This window comes from Emydura macquarii, unplaced genomic scaffold (genome assembly GCF_026122565.2).
Source record: "Emydura macquarii macquarii isolate MOO-44397 ecotype Brisbane River unplaced genomic scaffold, CSIRO-AGI_Emac_v2 contig_629, whole genome shotgun sequence".
In the NCBI taxonomy this organism is placed as follows: Eukaryota; Metazoa; Chordata; order Testudines; family Chelidae; genus Emydura; species Emydura macquarii.
In genome coordinates this window covers 10,141,619-10,162,625 of record NW_027130766.1, presented here as the reverse complement: position 1 = coordinate 10,162,625, position 21,007 = coordinate 10,141,619, and the positions used below count along the sequence as shown (strand labels likewise).

The 21,007-nt window shown below is 41.7% G+C and overlaps 2 protein-coding genes across 4 annotated transcripts; both read right to left on the bottom strand.

Annotated features, from left to right (window-relative positions):
• Positions 1-773: 773 nt before the first annotated feature.
• CFAP97D1 (CFAP97 domain containing 1) lies at positions 774-10,676 on the bottom strand. Its single transcript, XM_067540967.1, has 6 exons — positions 10,556-10,676; positions 8,850-8,920; positions 7,492-7,610; positions 5,028-5,151; positions 2,288-2,347; positions 774-1,216 (listed from the first exon to the last, which is right to left on the bottom strand). Exons 1-5 carry the CDS (start codon positions 10,674-10,676, stop codon positions 2,288-2,290), a joined length of 495 nt encoding a protein of 164 aa, XP_067397068.1. The 3' UTR covers positions 774-1,216.
• A 1,422-nt stretch (positions 10,677-12,098) lies between these two features.
• LOC137148542 (ras-related protein Rab-18-B-like) lies at positions 12,099-20,943 on the bottom strand. Of its 3 annotated transcripts, none has more exons than XM_067541433.1 (7): positions 20,625-20,943; positions 20,446-20,501; positions 19,914-19,975; positions 17,069-17,141; positions 15,952-16,070; positions 14,455-14,521; positions 12,099-12,543 (listed from the first exon to the last, which is right to left on the bottom strand). In XM_067541433.1, the coding sequence occupies exons 1-7, from the start codon at positions 20,675-20,677 to the stop codon at positions 12,431-12,433; spliced, it is 543 nt and encodes a 180-aa protein (XP_067397534.1). In that variant the 5' UTR covers positions 20,678-20,943; the 3' UTR covers positions 12,099-12,430. The 3 variants fall into 3 exon arrangements, with proteins under 3 accessions (XP_067397534.1, XP_067397535.1, XP_067397533.1); XM_067541432.1 differs by having other exon boundaries at positions 12,400-13,302; XM_067541434.1 differs by lacking the exon at positions 14,455-14,521.
• Between the last annotated feature and the right edge of the window lie 64 nt (positions 20,944-21,007).

Genomic DNA, 21,007 nt, shown 5'->3' with positions numbered 1-21,007 from the left:
TTTACACTAGGTTCTTGGCAGTATAGACACGTTGCAAAAAGTGACAGCCCTAACTGACATTGTACTTGCAAAAGTTTCTATTGGATACCTGGCCTTAGGTGTTTAGGAAAACACCACCTTGTACCCTCTTTGAGGAAGACAAAGCCTCTTTCTCAGGCCGGTGGGCCTGCAGTGGTCTGCCAGCAAACAGCTCTGGACTGTCAGATTGCGTTCCTCTCCTGAAGTCTTGAGTGTCCAGCAGCTTTGCCTGCAAGTCTTTCACATCCCAGAGGGGGCAGCTAACAGGCAATGCTGCTGGGCAAGTATAGCTTATAGTTGAGGCACATTCTCTATTTTGTAAATAGCTGGCCATAAATCTCTGAAAGCAATTTTAAACTAAGAGAAAATTTCATACTAAGTGACTTTGTGAAAATATCAGATGGAAAGCGTATGCCTTTGTGTAAAATAATCAGTGCCTCTGTAAATGTATTACAGATTACTAACGGCTTTAATACATCCAGCTAGACATGATAAAATATCTACTGTGTGTCACCTGGAAACTGTTATTTCATGAACAAGGATGTAGGAGGTTAGATGAAACCACATTCTCTGTGCTGTAAACTAGTATCATCAGAAATCTTGTCAATGCAGGAATTTCTGTCAAACCACTTACAAAAAATCCTTATGACTAGCAGTGGAAGTACAACATAGTTTGTTTGCTTTATAACCTAATATATCTGAATAGAGGAAATAGTTAAAAGAATGAAGACAAATGGAACGGTGCAGATTTTGTAAAATATTTAAAAGTACGGTGACTGAAAACTTCTCGTGTTCAAAATTGGTATCAAACACTGAGCTGCAGTGTCATTTACAGTCTGGTTCATGTAATAAATAATCTTTGCCTCAGTTTCTATCCTATGCAGGTATCAAAACCTGCAATTAGACACAATCACCTTTTTATTAGTTTGAGAGAATTGTGATGTGAGTTTTTAAGGTGCAGTTTGTTTGTAAATTCAAAATAAATGATGGCAAAAGTAGACATGTACATGGTGAAGATTTTTGGGGCTAGGAGGGGGAAATTGCACTTTTATAGGAAAAACCTGCATTGATTCAATGCTCCATTTTATTTTACAATCCTAAGAAAACATCAGCCATTTGCGACATGTATCCTTAAAGGACATCAAGTGTTCAAGATGTGCTGCATCTCTACTGTATTATCCATGCACGGTGTAGGCTCCTGCAATTAAAAAAAAGGGGGGAAGAAGGGATTGAAATAAAAACAAACTAGTGAATAATAGGGTTGCAATTCAAAGCCCTAAGTCCATGAGGAGTGTTGCCTAATGTCCCAATTCAGCAACGTACTTTAGCACATTTACTTCAGTGAAACCTAAGCACATGCTTAAATGTTTTGCTAAATCAGGGCCCAAGTGTGATGGCTACAGATTGGGCATGCTGGAACATTTACAAATAATTTCTTTATCCTTTTAATTTCTCACTGAGACATAAACCTTCTTTAGCTCATTCCTTTAATATTTTTTGCCAATTTTGTCCCTTGGCAAGATGAGGTAGATAAAGCAGAAGCTATTTTCATTTCATATCAAGTCAAAATGCAAAAAGAAGGAAACTGATGTTTGCCAAAGTCCCTTGTTGCCTCATTATCACATGAAGGCCAAATTCTGCCCCTAATATATCAACTATTAAGCAACTAACCTAATTCAACGTTTCATTTACTACTTAGAGCTCAAGCATTTCTGAACCAGCCAGGGCCTGTGGAGAGGGGGTGGGGAAACTGAAGAATGATAAGCAGGGCCCCAACTAAATGGGTACACAAAGCTATTGGGAGGTGCTTGAATTGGCACCAGCTGAAGGGGCTGGCTGGGGAAAGAGCTCAGTTGGCTGGAGTAGGCACAGCTGGAAAGAAGGTGGTGGTGTCAAGCCTTCAGACACTTCGCTAGAACAAATTCCAGCTGGGGGAGCAGGCAGCTTCAGGGCAGTGCTGATTTGCAGACCCTGTGGGAGCAGCAAGTAAGTTGAGAGGAAAGGATCCTAAATCCCCCTCCTCCCCTCAACAGTCAGTTATTTCAGCAGATGCCATGTTTAAATGAAAGCTATCAGGTCATTCTGCAGTCTTGTGTTTCATGGGTGGGCAGGCGCATGGCAGGACTTGGACCAGTCGCTACTAGGCATTGTGTACATACACTGACTGCAGAAGAGGTAAGATGCACACACCAATCAGATCACTAACACCACTTTGTGACAGCCACATACAGTTTTAGCACATGAATAAAGGCAAGGCAGAAATGTATACCTAGCTATCCCGAGAGGCAATGAGGTACCGGGTGGTATTCCGGATATAGTGCCGTGAATTCTGCCAATGAGAAGGGAAGAGAATAGATTTGTCAGTGACACTGATTATCCATTAAAGTGACCATTAGGACTTTAATTAAAACAAGCACACTGTATGGTCTTGGTCCTTTTTCTACTTACACTTAGGCATCCTATTCCTTCAAAATTCATGTTTATTCATTGCAGCGATGAGTCACTAATGGGATTAGTCTAGTCCCTTGCAGACTGCTCAACCATGTTTTCTATTTTATGAGCAGTTAGTGTACATGCCTGAGGCCAAACCCTGATGTTGGGTGCTTCTGATTTGGGCATCTGAACTTGAGGTGGCTTGGATCTGATTTCTCACATGTTCTGACTCCCACAATTCTAGTTAAAGTGACAGGGCGCTAAAGGTGCTCAAAGTGGACATCGACTAGCAGAGGCCACTGTTGAAAATGTAACATTTCATACTGTTTGCAACCAACCCATTTAACCAAGTATTAATTTGAGCTGCCAGAAATTTGCCACACACTTCACAAATCATGCAAAGACGTAGCCCTTGCCACAACAAGCCCACCATCTAAATCATGTGTTTGAAAGCATCCCTGCCTAAAGCCTCATGAGGCTGAATTCTATTAGTCTCTTGAATTTCCTAGAGCTGAAGTGCCAGTACACTATGGGTATCTGGAAACTCAGGCCTCGCAGTAACGCAGCATACAAGAGAGTGTAATGGGCCTCTGAATCATATTCAATACCTGAGAAATCCAAAGTAGGCTCAGCAGCTTCATTTTAACTTGAGAAACAGCGCTGTGACAATTACTGTGTAAAATCAATAGATTTCCCTCAACAATGACTGCAGCTGTTCCAAAGCTTTGTTTCCTCCTTTGTAGGGAGTTCTATGGCATTGTGATGTTTTATTGCATATATAGAGCAGTGACTTGAGGGAGACATTTAATTTTTTGACAGAGAAATTGTGGTTGCGTCTTATTACAATTATGAGAGGGCTATGCTTTCGAAGCACTGTGTGGGAGAAAATGCACATATAATCCCCATTCACTAATAACAGGGTTTGTACACTCTTCTCCCACACTCGGCTTAAGAATTTACCCCAGATTATCAAATTCTGCCAATGCTTCAAATTAAAATAAATTGACTAAAAGTCAGTAGTTGCTTTGACTGAAAAATATAAGGTCTTAGTTCCTCTCTGGAGCGTGGCATGTAGATTATGCCACAAAGAAAGAAATAATGCCTGTTACCACCTGTCTAGGCTGAGATGCTCACCCAGATAAAGCATGGTTCAAGTGTTGCTAAGTGCAACACAAGGCAGTTTTTCTTTACCATGCGATATAGCGCAGGAAGCAGATGGAGTCCTTGGAGAAATTCTTGAAGAATGTATGAGCTATGAGGAGAGTTTAAGCATAGCCACACGCACCCAATTTTTTATAACTTTATTTTCATTATCTCCATCCCATTGCAAACTGACTCAAACATCCTAATAAATGGGTCTGGTGGTGGGAAAGTCAGTAGTTTACAGACTGTAGGTGTGAACACAACATACGTTTCTAACAGGCTGAGGGTAGCCATAAAGTTGGGGAAATGCATCAAAATGTTTCCAGTTTAGACTCCAGTGACTTCACAAAGTTTCACTGATCAGTCTGTGCTGTCAGTCAAATTAGGGATCCTGTTGAGAAATTAAGGCCCAGACTCATCTTTCAATGGTTTTGACACTTATTGCAGTTTGTAGCTAACAGGAAAAAGCTAGAGCCTAAAATTTTGTTCAGCCACGAATGGACTTTTACATCTGAAATCAATATTTTTGCTCCATGCACGTGCATAGAGGACAGTACTGACATTTAAGTGCTAATCACAACAGGTGTCGTTTGCTTTTCTTTGTATTAAAAGGTCATATGAATTGAGACTGTCAGAATAAAAGGTCAATAATGCTCACACCCCAATGAGAGAACCATTATTACTCCGAGACTCCATCCTTTAAGGGAGCCAGCTCTTCAGCCTGATGAATAGGAAGATGTTTTTCATTTAATAAATACTTGACAAGAAATTAATCTAATTCTAGTGAATTCTCCCCTTTCCCATTACCCAAGCCTTGCTGATTACCACAATGGGTAGCTGAATTATATCTAGTCAAATATATGATTAACTAAGTAGTATTTGAGTTAATATGTTCCCCTCCATATTACTGTGCAATGGTATTGGGCTGGCTTATGCCTATATACGCCTACAGTAGAACCGCAACGTTACAAACTGACCAGTCGACCATACACCGCATTTGGAACCAGAAGTAAACAGTCAGGCAGTAGCAGCGACAAAAGGAAAAAAGCAAATATCGTACAGAACTGTGTTAAATGTACACTACTAACAAAATAAAGGGAAGGCACCGTTTTTCTTCTGCATAGTAAAGTTTCAAAGCTGTATTAAGTCAATGTTCAATTGTAAACTTTTGAAAATAACAACCAGAACTTTTTGTTCAGAGTTACGAACAACCTCCATTCCTGAAGTTCTACTGTAGATCCAGCGTCAGATGATTATGGTTTGCTTTAATAAAGGATGTATAGGCATAGAACTAAGGGATCCAGAGAAACTATCCAACCACTGATCATGCACATTTTGGTTTGGAAAACTTCAATTCAGCCAATTCTCCTGTACCTGGTTTAGTCTTATTATAGCTGCAAATAGTGTTCCAGGAATAAAATGATTATACATGCCTGCCAATCAATCTCAGACTTCCTACGATCATATGTAGGTTTAGGGTCACCAAGTCGCTTCAGAATCCCTTGGTTTTCAACAGTGATCCTCACCATCTCCCTGTTCTGCTTCTCTCTATTTGAGCTGCAAAAACCAAACATGAATGAAAACCTTATTTGTGAAGCCACAGAATTCTCAGAATCTTCTTGCTGAATGGCTGACACTGAGGTACATGCCCAAGGTAACAGGTGCATATGCTCAGTCAAAGTCATTTCATCTGTCCTCTAATAAGTGACACGACTGATGTATTTCACTGAGTCTGGTAACTGATGATTGGCTCCAGTCCACAGCTCTCTAATAAAGAATTAATAGTTGCCTGAAACCCAGAGTTGTGAAATGGTATTTTTCGGTATAAGTGTCCCCCATACCCACCAGGCTACTTGCACTATAGCAAGTGTCTCCCAGTACATATGTAGATTCTTGCCCCACACAGCTTACACTATATCAGACATGGTACAAGAAAGAGGCAACACAACAACAATGAAGGATGTAAAAGGGAAGACAGTAATAAAATTAGGCGGCTGCTAGCAAAGACATGTGCACCATATGCGTGAAATCTTGTCTATAGTTTTAAATATACAGAAAGACAATACATATCTCTGTTGGCCCACTTCAGATGGGTGTCCTACTTGGAATGGATTATAAGGAGGGGCATGAATGTGGCGAGGGTGGGAGTATATTGCTAAACCAGTTTGGGGAGGGCATTCTATGATTTGGGGAAGGGCAGCGTGGAAAACAGACTCAGAGATGCTTGAGGGAGAACAGGTGTACTGCATAGCTGTCACGACTAGAATGTGGACAGTCATGCCTAGCGGTCAGAACAGGAGTCTGAAGCCAAGCAGCAGGCCAGGTCAGGCTACCAAGAGCTCAAAGTCTGAGGAAGGGCAGACAGAGTCAGGCATCAGAGGCAGACTGGGTCAGGTTACCAGCTGCTCAGCATCCAAGACAGTGCCGAAGGGCAGATATTAGGAGGCGGGGATGGCACAGTCAGGAGATCAGAGTCAGGGAGTGCAGGAGAGGCAGTCCTAAGCAAGGCAACTCAGTTACGTGGACAACTTCCTGCTCCTCTGCCTGGTTTAAATAGAAGCAGGGAACCAGTCAGCACCCCCCCAAAGTTCCACTCATCAGATCCCAGGACTGGAGTCCTCTGTCACAGTACAGCTTTCTATTCTGGTGACTGTTACAAGGTCACTGGATGGTGGGTTGGAGCAGACTGGCTCCTAAGAGCCCTGCACCCCAACAGTATATGGGCTGGCAAAGCAGAATGGGTGAGGACTCATGAAAGACAAGGTTGGCTAACAAGCAAGGGGCAGACCCATGCAGGACGCTGAAGGTGAGGGAGGATGGCAAGCAAAAACTTCTTGTAAACTGAGAGCAACCAGTTGAAGGATGTGGGGCAAGAGGGGCTGACATGGGCTGAGGCTAGGCCAGGAAGGTTATCGTACTGGACACATCTTTGCATGGAATGTAGGGGATGAGTCAGTGCCAAGGTGGCCAGAGAGGAGAAAGTTGCATCATCTAGACAGGAGATAATCAGGGAGTGGGTGCAAGGTTTTGCTCGGTGACTGTCAGGGAGGACAGGTAGTTTTGAGTTGGACAGTGCATGGAGAAAAGTGGAGCAGCTCAAAGACAGACCCCGGTAGAATCCTGACAGAGAATGGGTAAGGTGAGGAGAAGCCTCCCTCCCAAAGAAAAAAGTCAGAGAGGTAGGAGGACAGTGCTGCAAAGGCATACGTGTGTGTGTGGGAAATGAATGGCTGCATCAAAAGCCACGGAGGGGTCATGGAGCATGAGGGTGCAGTTGAGGCCCATGGATAGGAGCAGAGAGCAGTTACTCTCGTCCCATTCCCTCTCAGAAACCTGCAGAAGTGGCTCCCATGGAAGGGTGAGGTGGGCAAGTGCTGATGCCTTATTGGTGCAACTCCAGCTGCTTCTGCCAAGCAGACTGGCCCCTTTTAAGCAGAAATGCTGCTACTTCCCCACGCTCCAAGAGACTTTTCTGAGGGCATCATCTGGTCTCAGACTGTACCATGGCCCCAAAGGCAACAGTGCGACTTCCAAGAACAAAGGAGTGAAAATGAAAGGATGATCACTAAGGCCATGTCTACACATACAGCACTGCAGCCATCTGGTGAAGACGCTCTAAAAACCCACCCTGCAAGCGGCATAAACTCTGTCAGCTGGAGAAACTCTCCTGCCGACATAAGGCTATGCACACTAGTTATGTCACTCACAGGGGTGGAATATTCACACTCCAGAGTGACATACATTTTGCTGACGTAGGCGGTAGTGTAGTCATAGCCTCAGATAGTCCACACAAGGCAGACCTATCTCTTGTACATTTGTGCTATGCCCAGCACAATGGGGACCCTGATCCTGCGTGTTGCTTTGGGCTGCTCCTGTAATCCAACTAATACTATCTACCTCCTTTGAAAGTATTCATTCCAGCAATCCACCATCCCTGTCCCACGTTGAATGGTAGCTAACCTCTCTGACAGCTGCTTGTTTTCCCTTTCAATTCTCCCAATTCGCTTCTGGTCCTCCTGTGCAAGAGACCCAATTTTGTTACTTCACTCTCCTTCTTCAAATCCTTTCTCAAAAGGTACTTAGCCTCCTATCAACCTCCATTCCACTCCCACAGTCCTTAGCCTGTGCAACTCCTGCCTGCTGTGGATACTAGACACTTAGTGATCAGTGTGGATACCAGTGAGACACGGTACGCCTGATTTGCAGATTAATAAGGTTTAACGTGCAAGGTTTATTATAAATATACTAGTTAAATACAAAGCCTAAAATTAACTACAATATATTATACTTACTAAGCCTAGAGAGCTAAGCAGTTACTTAGAAGGCTGTATACAGGAACGGCTCTTTTCAGAGGCCCCCAGCAGGGAGTCAGTGACCTCTGGTCTGACCGACAGTACTTCCCGTGGAGTCAGGTGTTGATGGAGTGCGTCCTTTTGTTTAAATAGTAACTTTTTATATTTTTTTATGAACAGCTTTTACTTAATTACTTTACTTATTATTATATATGCTAATTACCTACATTGGGTTTTCACTTTTAACTACATTTTATTTTTATTATGATAATTGAGGTTGTTAAAACAACATCTGGTGATAGGAGGGGTGATGTAAAAAAACATGCCCCTTGGCAATAAAACAGTGTACCTCCAGACGTTCAAGATAACTTGTTGTTCCCATCACCGTTAGCAGCTGCAAGCGTACATGTTGTGTATTTTGTTTTGTTATGTACTGTGGTATGCAAAAACTGAGACATCTGCAAAGTTACTCAGTAGTCCTATTTATTTCTGCCAACTAAAAAATGTCATGGTACAAAAGTCAAAATAGCCAATAAGCAACTAAAGCTATGCTAGGCCTGTAGGCCAGTAGTCAAGCAACTCAAATTGTACTGGGCCTCCAACACCTGCCAACCCCCCACGCCCACTCCTGTCATCCATCACCACCATGCTCTCTGGTTGTCCATCACTACTGCCCTCCCCACTATGTTTCATCAAAATAAGCATATATATATTTTAAAGAAACAAACAACACATGCAGAGACCAGAAGCACCTTCGATCCTTTTACTGCGGTTTCCTCATCCTCTCACTCTCCCCCCTTTCCTATTTGTGAACCCTTGCTGTGCCAGGCTCAAAGTTGACTGTAGGCCTCCTCTCTTTACTTGTCTGAAGTGCTGCCTGGTCTTTATGGCACTGTGTAAAGCATGATGAATAAACCTTGATTAATACAGGAGAGAACTGAACACACATGGAAAGAAGAGTACCTGAATCTTGCTCATTTTAAAGTGATGGTGAGTTTGTGCACGTGGGGGTTTATTATCAACATGAGGTCTTGCTAGAGGAAAAAGACAAAATCAAAATGAATGTTATGCTATGATGAGCCTTTCAGAGCTGCTGACACCCCACTCTCTTTGCCCAGCACAGCATCATAAGAACAGCCATACTGGGTCAGACCAATGGGCCATCTAGCCCAGTATCCTGTTTTCCGACAGTGGCCAATGCCAAGTGTTTCAGAGTGAATGAACAGAACAGGCAATCATCGAATGATGCAACCCCTGTCATCCATTCCCAGCAATGAGATGCTAGGGACGCCCAGAATAGGGTTGCATCCCTGACCATCTTGGATAATAACCAATTGATGGACCTATCTTTCATGAACTTATATTATGACACGGCCTTAGTTACATGACAAACCATTTATGTTTTGCCTAAACTCATGGCAGGATAACTCCTACATAGGTCAGGAGTTGTTTGCAGAAGCAGGAGTCTGGATTATGATCTTTCCAAACCTCCAGTTGGCTTCTCTTTACATTTTGGCACTTCTAGCCCAAAGGAGGACCAGGAAAAGCAAAGGAAAACAAAAAATTAAAACAGTGAGGGTGGATATTACCCAACACGCTTCGAACTGTAATAAAAGGTCTACTTCCAAGCTCATATCAGTTCAGTTGAGTTCTGGGTGAACATTCAGACCTGTTCCTATTCTACCTGACTCAGTTAACCAACCCCTGAGTTTTATAGTCTAAGATACTATTATTACCTTGGGAGGTGTTTGACAGGATTTACAACTGGCTGAAACTTCCAAGTTCCATTTCTCAGAATCTTCCTAGCAGCATTTTGAATTTTTAAGGAAAAATGTTCCCCAGTGCTGAGGAATGTGGGGAAGTTGGCAGCATTTTGCAAAGTGCTCAACAGGTAAATGTGTCAAACCTCTTTTCTCAGACAGCTGCATTTCCTGGTTTCCAGCCCAGATTAAACAAGAAACCCAATTATCATGAGACTTCTAGCCCAATTTATCAGAACTAAATCTGCAAACCTTTTGAATCTCATCATTAGTTAATTATTAGAGAGCACCTCATATTTTTAATCTATTCATTTTATCTGTGAATCAAAATAAAGAGAAATGAAAGAACCTTATCCTCAAAAAGAACCCCAACTGTCCTAATTTTTCATAAGAGTTTGCAAGTCAGATACAAGATTTTTCAATAGACATATGTATGATATTCTTATTAATAAAGCTATCTGGTCACTAGTAATGTCAGTTTGATAAATTCTTCCCAATTAAATGAGTTGTGTAAATTCTTTGATGCCTCCTATCCTCCAACATAAAAATAAACTCTTAAAATGTTAAACGTAAATCTATGTAAAACTATAAATTCTGAGAAAGTTTCAAATCCACATGAAACCCTGTGTCATTCTGTGATTCCACTGGTTCATGGAAACTAATAACTAACTAAAGTGTATGTTTTCTTTAATACCTGGTCTTAAAGCACATGCATTTCCCAGCAGGATTTCCTCAAGCCTTCTAACTTAGAGATCCCTGACTGAAGTTCCCATTTTTCTGTTGTATAGAATTTACACTTTCTGAGATGTATGTCTAGCTATCCTTCAGTAAAACATGCATCATTCTGGTTTTAAAACATGTTAACTATGACTTCAGAAATGTGGAGGTGAAATATTGAAGAAAACATACCAAGTTCTAGTTTGTTCTTATGAGACAGGTAGTCACCAATGTCCAGTTTTTTCTTCATTGTGGTACTCTGCCTGTGATTGGCAACAATCACAGGATATGCTAAGTACTCTAAACTGCTCATCTTGGCTGTTCTAAGCCCAGGTACCAAGTAAGGAGGTAAAGCCCTAGTGTAAAATGAGTTGTACCACTGAAAGTTGCCATAGATACTCCACTTATGACATCAGAGGCCAGCACTTGCTATAGGAGAAAGTACTGTAAGCATAACAAATCATTTTGGTGAAACTAATCAGCTACCAAGTAGCTTCTCACTGCTGCTAAGTATTTCTTAATAAAAATAGCTCACTCAGATCCAAATGCTCAAAAAGATTCTAAATCTGTAGCTTTTAAAATGCATCTTATAATTCCTAGTAATATTCTGTGTATGTATGTATGTTTATTACCCCAGGCCTCATTATGTTTGGAACTAAATGCAAGACTCACTTCTTTGACTTGCCTTTCCCTCAAAATTTTACATACACACAGCAAAATATCTGTATAAACTAATCAAGTGACCTAAGGCCTGATTCACCAATTGCTTTGCACCTTACGCTATCATTTACGCTCAGGCTCTCCACCCATTTACACTAGTGGCAATTTTACACACCCATTTTACACAAATGTAAATGACTCTACAAGTAACAAGAAGCACAGAATCAAGCCCATAACTGCTTCAGAATGTTAATATTTAGAAATCAATAGTTTTATATTACAGTGGTTGTATTACACTAATGCTTATGACACACCATCACACTAGTTAAGGAGGAAAACTTGCTAATTATTTTTATGGACTTGATAGGTATTATCAAATGCTGTATTATACAATAAAAGTTAAAATTTAGTAATTATTTCTAACTTGACAGTGTCCTTTGATAGTGAGATGCAGTAGGCTTTTTTATTATTATTTTCTTCACGTTATACACACCTTAATTTAAATTTTAAAATTCTTCCAGTTTTAATTATCTGATTTTTCCTGTTTATGCTGTTTGGTCACTGTTTGCCTCTCTCACCTTGAAGTGTTTTGTTTTTCTTTATGGCTTCTAGACAATTTCACTTTTAGGTTTTCTTGCAGTAGCTCAAAGTTAAAATAGTTGAACAGCAAACACAGAACTTTTTTTTTAAAGTAAGCTGCTTCCACTGAAATTCATTGCATTGCACTCACGAAGACATTTCCATGAAGTGTAGCTTTTTAAAAAGTTTAATGTTATGGAACCTAAAGTGGGGTCATGCATGATGTGAGTGTCCCTCTGAAGCTCTAAAAATACTGTATTAAACAGACCAATTAAACTATTTTCTGTAACAGTAATATTCCACACACAAAAAGGCATACATTTTTTCATGGTGGGGTACATTCTTAATGTCTGTATGAGTGGCTGAATTCTCATTAGTGCTAATGAGAATGCATAGCTAAAGACCTACACACAGCTTAGTTATTAATACCACTTACCCTTATGTGCAGAGTGGAGTATTAGGTCTTGCCAGGGCAATTGATTAATTAAAGTGCAGAAATAGACTACAACAGGAGGGAGTTATTAAATAAGCATTGTTTTAATTTAAAGAAACAGCATATTTCAGCACTCATTAAATAGTTTACATCCATGTAGCTACTACAGAGCTTAGCGACCATGCTGTCAGACGCCTTAAAATAGAGAGAAGATACAAATACTGAAAAATGACATTCAATATTACAGACAAGGAGGCTGGGGAATATTACTTGTTTCTAGGACAGGAGAGGCAGTTTGTTACATTTAGTCCAGTAGCTGATGAGGTGAGGACATAAGCAACTGGTACCTACACAATCTGCAAAGTGACTAATCCTTACATGATCTGCATGATGTCCTAAGTGACAAGCTGGTGTTGGATTGAGTTTTTGGATCCAAGAGAACTTGATGAAATGTTCTGGATAAGCCAAGTGAAAAAGGTTTCAGAGGGAGTCCCTGCACATAGAACACCTGAAACAGGGAGGCAGAATCCTTGTTCAACGATGATCCCAGATTGTAGCAGAGGAAGTATCTTTTCAACATTTCAGGGGAGCTTGGCTACCTCAGGATCCTCTCCCCCCCCCTTATTCTAGAGATGGAAAGCTTTTCAATAAAACCTGATGGTGGGACAGCATGGCTCTATTAGCCCTGTGACCATATCAAACTGCTTCTATCTGACACCAGAGTCTTACATTAGTGCACGTTCAAAATTTCAATATCAATTTGTATGTCACACAACAGGGAAGAAAAGAAAGTAAGAAGAGTACAAAAGTGTAACAACTGCTTTTGAGCAAAGAATGTTGGAGCAAGAGGCACCATGATTCACACAAATAAACATCCATTCCATTTTTGACAACATAGTAACCATCAAATCTATTATTTTAAAACCAAGGCAGTTGTTCTAAAGTGAACTGGTAAATGTATGCAGCTAACCCATGTGGGTTGGTCCCATAGCATAAATCATGTGTCCAGAATGGAAGTTGGTTTGTGTCTTTGGAAGCCCTTAGCTATATGCCTGAAAGTCCAGCTAGTTCAAATGGAATAGATGCCTGTGGATTTAAGTAAGTGTACAGTATCCACCACAAAAGTCTTCCTCTTTGTGTGTTGCAGTCTCCAACTGGACTCCACATTTTTGTGTGTCTTTATCCCAAAGTCCTGGAGTCTGTAGGATCTTTATGACCACTTCCTCAAAGGCACATTGTACGCCATCCTGCGTCTTAGCACTGGTCTCTAAGGAGACGGCAAAACCAACAAACTCCTTGTTTCCTTTTTATGAAACAGTTATCTTTGGAGGGGAGGGGATGCTATTTTATTATTTGCAGCTGAACTTTTTTCCTCTTCAGATCTCAAGTTTACTGACAAATCATCCCACAGCAGCCTGAAGAGTCAAGTTCCCTCTAAAGGAAACTCGATTGTTTCCCCTTCCTTTTTGCATTTTTAAATTGAAATTTCTCCTCAGGTTGTGACTGATCCTGCACATAGATGTTTAGAAAAAAATGGCTCTAGAATTTCATCAGTAAACAAAGAACACAAAGAAAGGAAAGTTCTCCCTATATTCATTTGTTCTGCTGCTGAATTAATTCTGCCTCCGTGTGAGGCAATGGATTAGATGACCCCTTTGTGTCCTTCCAGCCCTACATTTCAAAAGGCTTCATTATTTGTAGGTTCTCACTGCACCTTTGCTCATCTTCACCATGATATCATCTCCCCAATATAGACTGCACTCTACAATTGGCTATAAATTCACCTCCATAACTGAACAAGAAACTCAAAGCTGGAAAATAAGAACCGGTCAAATTTCTGGGTATTAGCCAAAAATAAAGATTCCAATCTGAGGGGAGTAAGGCTCTGGGGTTTTGGGATATCCCAAAGGTGGGGTTGGTCCTGCTTTGAGCAGGGGGCTGGACTAGACGACCTCCTGAGGTCCTTTCCAACCCTAATTTTCTATTAATACAATACAACGTATCTTACTTCTAAGCCATGGATTTAAATGTAGCTCCCAGTCAACGGCACCAATAATTTCAATTGAAAATAAGATTAACTGCTGCAAAATAAGGGTTATACTGGTGCCAATTTGATAGGTACACATTATAGGCCTAACTTTCAGAGTACTGAGCAGCCAAAACTTCAAGTGAGGCAAACATGCAGCACCTCTGAAAATAAGGCTCCATGTGTATACATAGGGCACTGAGGCACTAAAGGAGCCACGTTAATTTAACTATAAATGGATCTGAAACGTACTCATGGCCATGAGTAGCTGCAGCAGCCCAAGAGTAACAAAGAATAATGGCCTGGAGGAGAGCTGCATTCTATTCATTCATGCTAAGCTACAAAAAAAAAAACTATCCTATTTTTTATCTTTATTGGCAAAGAACTGCATACCTATGAAGAGCATAGAGTGTTTCCTAGCAAACTGGAGTCCTTCCCTTTTGTTTATTTCACGATCGGGCTGCAGAGAAAAGAAGAGATTAGAAGTAAAATACACTATATTTGCCAGGCCTTGGGACCTCCAAGGAAGAGTGTCATTGCGGGCATATTTTGTAAAACTCCTCCAGACACATCCAATTGTTGCTGCAAATCCATAAGTCTATATGATGCTCATAAATGACTGAGTGGTTTCTTTAGGCTTTGCAACCATTGTAACAATGGTTTAAAAAAAATCACAATTGTATAGATACTGAGAGCAGTATAATCATGGACAGATCACCGGATCCAATATAGCATTTCCAAAATAACCAGAGAAAAAATTAAGAGTTTTAAGAGATGGTAAGATGTTGAAACACATTAACTGAGCAGGTATAGAATTTTGAGCCAAACGACCTTTGTCTGTTACCTCTGATCAATTCTGAATAACAGGGTGAGATTCACAAAAGTTTTAGGTAGTTGAAAAAGTGACTAAAGGAATATTTGACTCATGGAGGAAACACTTCGACATTCAGACAAGCAAGTTTTCACCTGCAGAGCTGTTAAATCACTGACTGGATTGTATGAGACTAAAGGATGAGTTGTTCATAAAGGCCAGCCTAGGAGAAAGAGCAGAGATATTAGTGTGTGAGGCTGACAAAGGGGTATACAAGGCTGGCAGTGTTGGCCAAGTGGGGGAGGCAGGAGATGACATGACAAGAGTGGACAAGGAGGAAGAAGAGCTGTAAAGGGCCTTGAAGGCAAGCACAAGAAGCTTGAACTTAGTGTGATGATACAGAGAGAGCCAGTGGAGGGATTTAGAGACAGTGACACAGTCAGAGCAACAAGCAAGAAAGATGATTCTAGTCACTGCCTTCTGAACAGATTGGAGGGGGAAAGGTGTGTGTTACGAAGGCGAGCGAGGAGAGGCTGCAGCAATTAAGATGGAAGATATCAGAAAAGTATAACGGTGCTGAGAGTCAGATGAGGAGAGAGGATGACAGCACATCTGAAACCAGAGGTAACACCTACAGGGAGACCCAGAGGCTGAGTCTAAGACACACTACCTGGCCACAGGGTCAGGAGAAAGGGACAGTTGGGGATTGAGGTTTGGGTCTTGCACTGTAACTAATCCAGATGGCACTTCACTGGAGATACTCAGGAAGAGTTTCAGCATAGTTTCTTTTCTTTACCATTTACTCTTTCAATTCTTAATCTTGTTTTACAATAGCTCACCTGATTTAGATCATGTTACCTCTCTGGGGCAGTTTGCACAAAATTCCCAAACAACGTTCTCCTTCCCTCTCTGCCTCCTCTTAGAGGTAGGTCTGTAGCCTGTCCCCTTCAGGTTTTTCAGTCAAAGCAGCACAGATCAAGTATGCTGCATGCGGGGATGTGGGCCTCCTGGTGCACAGGAAACACCTACTGACCATGAATGAGAACCAAGTCTAGGAGATGACACAGCTCTAAACTGACCTTGTCAATTTTATTGCCAACTAACATTTTCACAATGTTGCTCCGTGTAGCATATGTCTCCAACTCGTTCAGCCAGGTCATTAATTTTGTGAAAGTGTCTTTTCTCGTGACATCGTACACTAACAAAAGAAAGGGACACTGTCAGTTGCAAAATTCTGGGCTGTTTTTACTGAATTAGTGCTGCACTTATTCTTATGTCTTTATTCATTTCAGGCTACATTCAAACAATTTTAGGAGTTCACAGATATATTGATCGATACCCTGGAGTGATCTCTCAGAGAGTAGGAATGTCAATTCTAATCCCCGATGACTCAGAATAAGCATAGTGATGATATGAAGCAAACACCTGTTCCTGTAATTCCCCTGATCCTGGGGTGTTATGACTCTTACTGCCCTTGAATTCAAGAGCTGATAGTGGGACTACAGGACATTTTAAAATAAGAAGTTAGGTATTTAAAGGGGCAGCAGAGTGTGTGCATTTGTGGGTTAGCACAGAAATTTGGAATTTTCAGTCCCCTTTTAAAAAGAGACTTTTAGTTATTGGTAACTCCACAACTATGCTTATTGCTAATTAGTTGAATAGAGCTACAGACTGTACCATGGAGGGAATGTATATTCTGTATAGCAGATATTTGACTTTCATAATCCCTTGACAATAGGAATCAGATTTTTCCAACTGACGCTATCACAAAGAATGAGACCTGCCATAAGTTATTTGCCCTTTTCACCAGGCAGATTTGAGATTGTTTCTGAAGAGGGAAATAAAAATGCCTCAGAAACAGCATACTTGAAAACCAATTTGCTTTGTAACCAGAAACACTGCAAACAGAAATTACTATAAAGCTGACAGTGCATCAGCTCAATGGTTGAGCTGTCTGAAATATAAAGCCTACAGCATGTTAATTTAAAATGTTTTAAAGATGCATCATTTCCTGCTGATAAAGACTAGGAGCCAAAACTCAGCCTAGTGGAGCAGGCATATTGTTAAAATCACTTTAATTGAACTTCTTTCTTTTTAGTGAACACCACTCAGTTTTTTTGGTAAAGAGGTATTTGGTAAAGAGGTATTTAATTAGCGATAATGATTTCACAGTTGTGCTAATCATATTCCCCCTACCTAAAATAACACCTTGAGCTCCTCGGTAATAACTGGGAGTCAGTGTTCTAAATCGCTCCTGTCCCGCTGTATCCTACAGAGAAAAAACCAAAAAGATTTAGAACTAAAGACTAATTTATATGTGTCATAAACAGAAAAGTTAATGCTACTTTGACCAGGAATTCTGCAATAAGGATACGTAAAACATAGGAGAAGTAGAGTCAGAAAAACCGGCAACAAGTATTAGGAAAAGCGATAAGATCTAAGGGAAAAATGTGAAAAGGAGAGGTTTATAATTGAAGGTTAAAGTGAAAGAGGTTGTCATCCTCTGACTAGGAGTAAAGAAGTGAGAAAAGCCAATGGGACTCAAATCGGGAAGGCCATTTAAAAATAAATAAAGGAATAATACTGCAAGCAACACAATACGGTATATACAACAAGCAGGGTTGGAAGTGAAAGATGTGCGGAAAAGGGAATACATAGTCATCCAGTGCAAGACATTGCAGGCAGGGGGCTCAGACAGTGGGGTTGATTCTCCCATTGGCTTATCCTGCAGCAGAAGAATAGGGCCCAGTAAATGTACATCATTTTTAGGCTAGCAAGATCCCAAACAGATGAAAAATTAAATTAAAAGTTATTCACAAGTCAATTCAATTATCCCCTTTATTCCTCCCCAGAAAGACTCCAAACAGCTCCAAAGTGCACGGTGAAGTCCAAACCCCCACAGAAAGGACTATAAAGGGGCAAGGGAATATGAAATTTTACCCACTGTGATTTCTTTTATTTAAGTTAAGTACCAATGTTGAGACAAGAACAAATAAATATAAACTGACCACAAATAAGTTTAGGCTTGAAAGGTTTCTAACCATCAAAGGAGTGAAAGTGAAGTTCTGGGAAAGTGAAGTTCCAAGGGAAGTAATGGGGCAAAAACCTAACTGGCTTCAATATTGAGCTTGATAAGCTTATGGAGGATATGGTATGATGAGAGTGCCTACAATGGCATAAAGTCAAGCTGTGACTGCAAGAGCAAATGTCTCCAACAGCCCAGAAAGGGACACTTAATTCTTTCCCAAGTATCTGGCTGCTGGCTTTTGCCCATGTGCTCAGGGTCTAACTGACTGCCATATTTGGGGTTGGAAGGAATTTTCCCCCATGGTCAGATTGGCATAAAAAAAAACCAAACCTCAGGGTCACTGCCATTCTCTGCAGCATGGGGTCATTTGCAGGTTTAAATTAGTGTAAGTATTATCCTCAGTTTTAATAATAATTAAAATCCTGCAGTATCTGATGCAATCTTAGTTAAAAAAAACCACTTTAACAAATTTCTCCTGGATACCTGACTGACTGAAAAGAAGAGGAAGGATTTTAAAGCTGCTACACAAGTGATGTTCTTAGAAATAAGCAGCTCTGCTTTAACATCTGGCACATTAGGGAAGATTACATCCAGTCATAGAGAATTTCAGAACATTCCCTGTTGAATCTTTATGAAATTGTAAAGTATACAGAATGCAGGGCAAGTGCTGTGTTCCAGGTCTGTCTGCTATTCTAGAGAAGAACAGTTTCCCCACCAAGCTTTTGAAATCTTTTTTCCCCCAAATACTAGTTCCAGAACATCTGGAAAAACAAATTATTTTCAACCTTATCTATGATTTTTAATGTTCATTGATTGTCTATAAAGCAGCAGGCTGCCTAAGATAGCATTTTTTCTTTTGTTTTTATTTTAAAGCCTTAATAATATTGGTCCAAGATAATATATATGAGGCCTCATGCATATGAGCATCTACCCCCACATAATCCACTTTTTAGGGATACCACCATCAGATCTGAGCCCTTGTGTGTGTGTGGAATCTGCTCCTTTTGGAGTTTCAGTTTCCCTCGTCTCACTTAAAAGAAAAACTGTATATTTTTCTTCTCTCCAAAACATATATTTTATGTGATGCCTGTTATTCTTCTCTCTATTAGCTTTCCAACCCCACCCTTTTCTCCTCTCTCAGATCCTCTCAACCTTTTTTGTTTAATTTTAAATGGGACATTTTTAATAGGTTTTTATTTTTGGGGTATTTTAGAGCTTCATTCTATTGCACTGAGCACCAAGCACCATTGATGTGGGTGTGGGTAGGAAGCTTTAGAAATATTATAATTATACTTTCCATGCAGTTGCAGTCTGGTGTCCTAATTTTCAGAGGTTCTGAGTATCTCTACTGAAGTCTGCTGATATTAAATTTGTCAGTCTTTAAAGTGCTACAGGACTCTCATTGTTTCTATTGAAGCCAACAGTTGTGGGTGAATGCTCTGAATCTCTGGAAATAGATCTCTAGCTTTAAACAGAGATTACAATACTAAGTTCCCCATTCCCATGAATTTGAAGGAATGGGGCAGTGCATGGCAAGTATGGAAATAAAACTGTCTAGAGTTTGTTTTCAGAATGGTGCTCAGGGAATTCAATGAAAAGCAACTAATGGACATAATGCTGCCAAATCCCTACAGTAGTTGTTCTGGGCATTTCATTTCCATTAGGTCCTTAGCTGTTCAAGGACTGTCTACCTATGACTGCACAGAACAGAAGTACAGGAGAACTAGTGAAGGCCCAGCTGTATATGTAATGGCAGGAGTGAGCCCTTGGAATTTATGCTGGAGCTGAAATAAACCCCGGGATGAAAGGGATGAAATGTTAGAAGCTTTTTAAAGAAGGAGCCTTGCCCACTTCACAGAATTCTACAGTAGCAGAACCATGGCACTTAAATGCTAAAGATACAAAGACTTCTACATACCCATTCACTAAACACAGTCTTAAAGTACAGCAAACTCTAGCAAGATGAAAGGCAAGCAAGCATTTGAGCCTCTATCCGTCCTGGGCAAAACTTACCCAGATTGCAAGTTGCACTGGATTGCCCTCAACCACCATGTTCTTAACTTTCAAATCAACACCTGATACGCAAAGGAGAGGGAAGCAACGTCAGAGCAAACACATCGAGACTTTGCTACGCAGTCTCTTCCTTTAGTTCACTTGGTATGACGTTCGCCAACACTTGCTTCCTCACGACAGGGTGGAGGTGCGGCTGCACTTCACACAACAGGGTTGTGCACAATCTCGCACGGAGTTTAGAGAAGATGCATAAACAGCCAGTTATGACGGCCTCGCGATCCCCTTTAGAAGTCCTCTGCCCCCCAAATCCGGATCCCTTCCCTGCAGCTAGTCACCGGGATGTCCCTGGCTCTTTTCATGCTTTACAGTGTTCCAGCATCCTCTCCCTCTGAGACTCTGCAGGCTTGGGGGGCTCACCCTGGGGCGGACTTTACCTCGCGCAGATATCCCCAAGCGCTAGGCGATCCCCTTAACCCTGGAGCCCCGGTGGGGGGAGGCAGGGCAGGGCCGGGAAGCTGCTGGTAGCACTCACCTATCGTGGGGTTCAAGCACGGCTCAAACGTCTCATCGGTGAATGTCAGCAAGAGGCTGTGAGGAAAGGAGAGCCAGTGTGAGCGCGCCGCTCACGCCCAGCGCCCTCCCAGGGCACCAACCCCCCGAAACCGACCACTCCACACTCCCGGACGGTGCCGGAGCGCCTCCCTTCCGCACCTGGACTTCCCCACCGCGCTGTCCCCAACTACGAGCAGCTTCAGCGTCGCCATCGCCTGCTTTGGCGCCAAGGCCGGGCCCTGTGCGGAGCTGCCTCCGCACCCCGCACTGCCCGCCCCGTCCGAGTCCCATCCCAGCCCGCGTGTGCGGTGCCTCGATCCGCCTCCTCCCGGGGCCCTGCTGGCCCGTGCAGTGACAGTCCCGCAGAAATCCCTACACACGCCCAATCTGCCCCCCAAGGCCCGGCCGGGGCAGATCCAGTCAATCACAGGGAGAACGATACACGGCGTTCCAAGCGGGACACACAACGATACACGGCGTTCCAAGCGGGACACACAACGATACACAACGTTCCACAGGCTGGCGCGGAAACACCCGACCCA